General features: G+C 32.8%; 1 protein-coding gene across 3 annotated transcripts in view; it reads right to left on the bottom strand.

Annotated features, from left to right (window-relative positions):
- Window positions 1-451: 451 nt before the first annotated feature.
- LOC122265783 (uncharacterized) overlaps window positions 452-3,463 on the bottom strand; it is a 46,646-nt gene continuing 43,634 nt past the window's right edge. For all 3 annotated transcript variants that reach the window (XM_043035210.2, XM_043035209.2, XM_043035207.2), the window contains exon 5: window positions 452-1,803. In XM_043035210.2, coding sequence (XP_042891144.1) covers window positions 1,741-1,803 — 63 coding nt within the window. In that variant the 3' untranslated portion in view covers window positions 452-1,740. The remainder of the gene's footprint in view (window positions 1,804-3,463) is intronic.

The following is a 3,463-nucleotide window of genomic DNA, read 5'->3' as shown; positions in this document are numbered from 1 at the left end:
GGAAAGCTTTCAATGTATGAAGAAGTAACATCAACACATAGCAATTGGAGCAAGTTTGAATCAGCTTACCATCCGTTAAATAATGAAAAAAAGAAAAAAGAAAATAAAGAAAACCATTAAAAAATGTCACTGTCACAATAGCCACAATATTGGTAATTTCAGGGAATTTAAAAACCAATAAACTACAATGACTACACATCCCACAAGTATTCTCTGTCCTGGCACCTCTCATCTACTTCAGAGAACATTGTCTTTAAACAATGTAAACTTGCAATGAGGTCAGAGAATTATGCATTAGAAGAGAAAGCTGGGTACAATTTATGGAATCAATTTGAGTCATAAATAATGATTAGTTGAAAATAATGTGCTCTGTGTTTTGCCAAGCAGCATCTTCTGATCATTTAGTGTAAAGTGTTGTTATTGTATTACCTCAGTTTTATATGTAATGCAGTTTTCTTTTTCTTTTTTTAATTCTTCACAAAATGTATGATGAGACAGGAATTTCCATGAAGTTGTTTGCATATGATATCAATTCACTTTGACCAATCATTAATAACATTCTTTCTAAATATCATCCTAACCTTTCATCAGACTTTAGCTGTATTCCTTCACACACTCTACTGTATAAAAATAGTAATCAACTTAGCAGTCTATACCATGGCCAAACAAAATATCGTAATGCTTACATCCATTCCATTCTGGAAATATCAATCTGCAATTTATGTGTTGTGTCAAATACAAAGTGCTGAGAGTTGTACCCTTTCTGCTCTGCTGCTTCTTTGCAACATGTTTAAGCTGCATTGTTGAAGTTGCTTCAAAAACAGTATTTTCCCTAACATATTTACACCATTTCAAGTATGTCCTTGGCAGCAGAACTTCAATCTCTTGATCCAGATAAGTATGTTCCTGACAGACATAAGGTTTTAGTTCATTACAAAATATCAGACAGCTTGGAAAAAAAAAAATATTGTACTCTAATTGGGTGCTGATTAAAAACACAGCCACTTGGCATTACCTTTAAAAGCCAAAATAATTCCGACTCAGATGGTGACCAGTGTGTCTTCAACATATATTAACCTTTAATTATCTTTACATATATTTAAATTAGGAATCAGGTACAAAATTGGGCAGATTTACACTCTCTTACTCTCACTCTCTTTCTTTCTACACTTGCACTTCATTAGTTCTATTAAGCTACAAAAGACAAAATCTCTAATGCAAAGGTTACACACAAATCCACATTCCCTCCACATTTGATTTCACAAGAGCATTACTTGTATGTTTATGTGGCTGATGTTATAGCAGGATACCTATTCTCTGGCTTCAACTTCCACATTGTAACAAAACTAATCAGTATCAAAGATGTACATCCATGAATCAATCCCTGACATATATATATACATGTATGTAAAAAAAGAAAAAAAAAGTTTTATAAAAAAAAATCAATATATCTCAATCCACATTTTCCACAATATAACAGAAAACCCTAAAATAATATTCATAGTAACACTTCCCGTCCCATTCTAGTATTAACTTGCAAGTAGTAACATTTTTTTTTTATTATTCAACACTAACTCATCTTGGAACACAAACAACACCCTTTCAAAAAACTGCGAGCAATAAGGATTCACATCCTTGCCTTTGTGGTAAAATCTTTTGTTCCCAAAACAGAACACAAACAAATTTCATTTCCCAAACATGCCACTGGGAACATCGAGGTCTTCACATAGCAGCAGAAAACTAGCAGAACGACAGTGACAGCTCACCACCGTTCCTCCACTGCGTCACCGCTCGGGTCTTCATCTGCAAGTGGGAGAGGAATATTACTTTCTGCTGAATCTTCACGGGTGCGGAGGATAGTGAATAAAATAAATTTTTATATATTTTTTTTATATTGAATATTCTAAAAAAAATGAGATTATTCATTCCCATTAGATTTCTTTTATCATAATGTATCAGTAAAATGCTTATCCATCAATTCATCATCCTTTTGTTTTAAAACTAGAACTATTCAAATCAATTTTTATTTTTCTACCTTGTCAAATAAATTATTTTTCTTCAAATAATTTAAAGGAATACTGAACTTTCTGCTGCCAGGTAATTGATATATATATAGAGATTTCACCATCTTTCCCTGGCTGTTGTTCACCCTTTACAGATGGGCCCCATCTTAACCCATTTACGCAACATGACATAATACCACGTCACTGGAATATTTCCCTAACGATAGATTAAGTCCTATCATGTCATGGTCTCTCCCTGTATATACATGTTCTACATAGTTACATGTGTATATAAACACTGTAGTTGCATTTGTATGTATACATTTTTCTTGACTCATCAGAAAAAATACAAAAACCTCCTCATATGCCCCAATAGAAATGGGCAGGTGATAAGCACTCTGAGAGGCTCAGCATGGCATTATGCAAGGAGAGATGTTTAGATGAGAAGCTATACGCATTTCTTATCATGCCAGTGGGAGCAGCATTAGGCAAATCTATGCCCTGTTGTGAGTAGGTTAACATGTTCAGGCTGGATTTAATATTTTAGATATGAGTGTTTCCTATTATTTTCTAGACTAATGGTATGAAATTTGAGTTTTTCTTATATACTATCAAAGTGATACTATCTAGTAATTGAAGGAATAAACTGCTTTTAATTTCAAGAAGAGGAAGAATGAAGTACAAAAGGGATCAACCCCACAAAAAAAATATATAACCAATATTGTATAAATGTTACAAGTACCCAACATTCTTTGAGTTAAAAAGAGCAATTCACCATGTAGCTCTGCCATTGGTTTGGGCTAAACAATGAGTTCATGTTGCAAAAAAAATGAGGCAACACCAAAGGAGGCATCAACATCATTTCAGTACAGTGTAACAAATGTAGCCATCATCCAACAACTACAATATCTTGTATAATCTGTAGATATTCTTTGGTTAATTTTGGCATTCTAGGGTCATTCTTTAACGTCATTTTGCATCACTTCCATAATGTTTTACATTATTTATTGTTGGATGTGCAATGTTAACAACATCATAGATCTCCGTCTTGAAAAGAGAAAGAAAAAAACATACCAAAGATCAAAATATGAGCAAGTTATCCTTGAGTAATTCCTAATTTGGACTGATACTTTACCTGCACAAGAAACAAGCTGTAAGATACCCAATTGGTTAAAAAAAAAAAAACATAGCACATATATTTCTAAAATGCTACTACAAATATCAAAAGATTTTCATATATCCATTTTCTTACCTTTTTCCTATATCCATACATACCACTAATATTCTTTATAAATGTGGGATAACTATCTGATCTATTTTTATGTAAGTCATAGTCACCATTTATATCTATATTCATTTCCCTCTTCTATTATTCCTCCATTAATAATCTTTTTTAAAGAATGTTCATGCTGCCATTTTCTTCACTCCGTGTCTTCCTTTTTTTAACACGAGGTTGTGTC

Source organism: Penaeus japonicus, unplaced genomic scaffold, assembly GCF_977035675.1.
Source record: "Penaeus japonicus unplaced genomic scaffold, GWHDUDI00000001_assembly GWHDUDI00000008, whole genome shotgun sequence".
NCBI lineage: Eukaryota > Metazoa > Arthropoda > Malacostraca > Decapoda > Penaeidae > Penaeus > Penaeus japonicus.
Note: the sequence above shows the minus strand (reverse complement) of the source record. Positions and strands in the feature narration are given on the sequence as shown.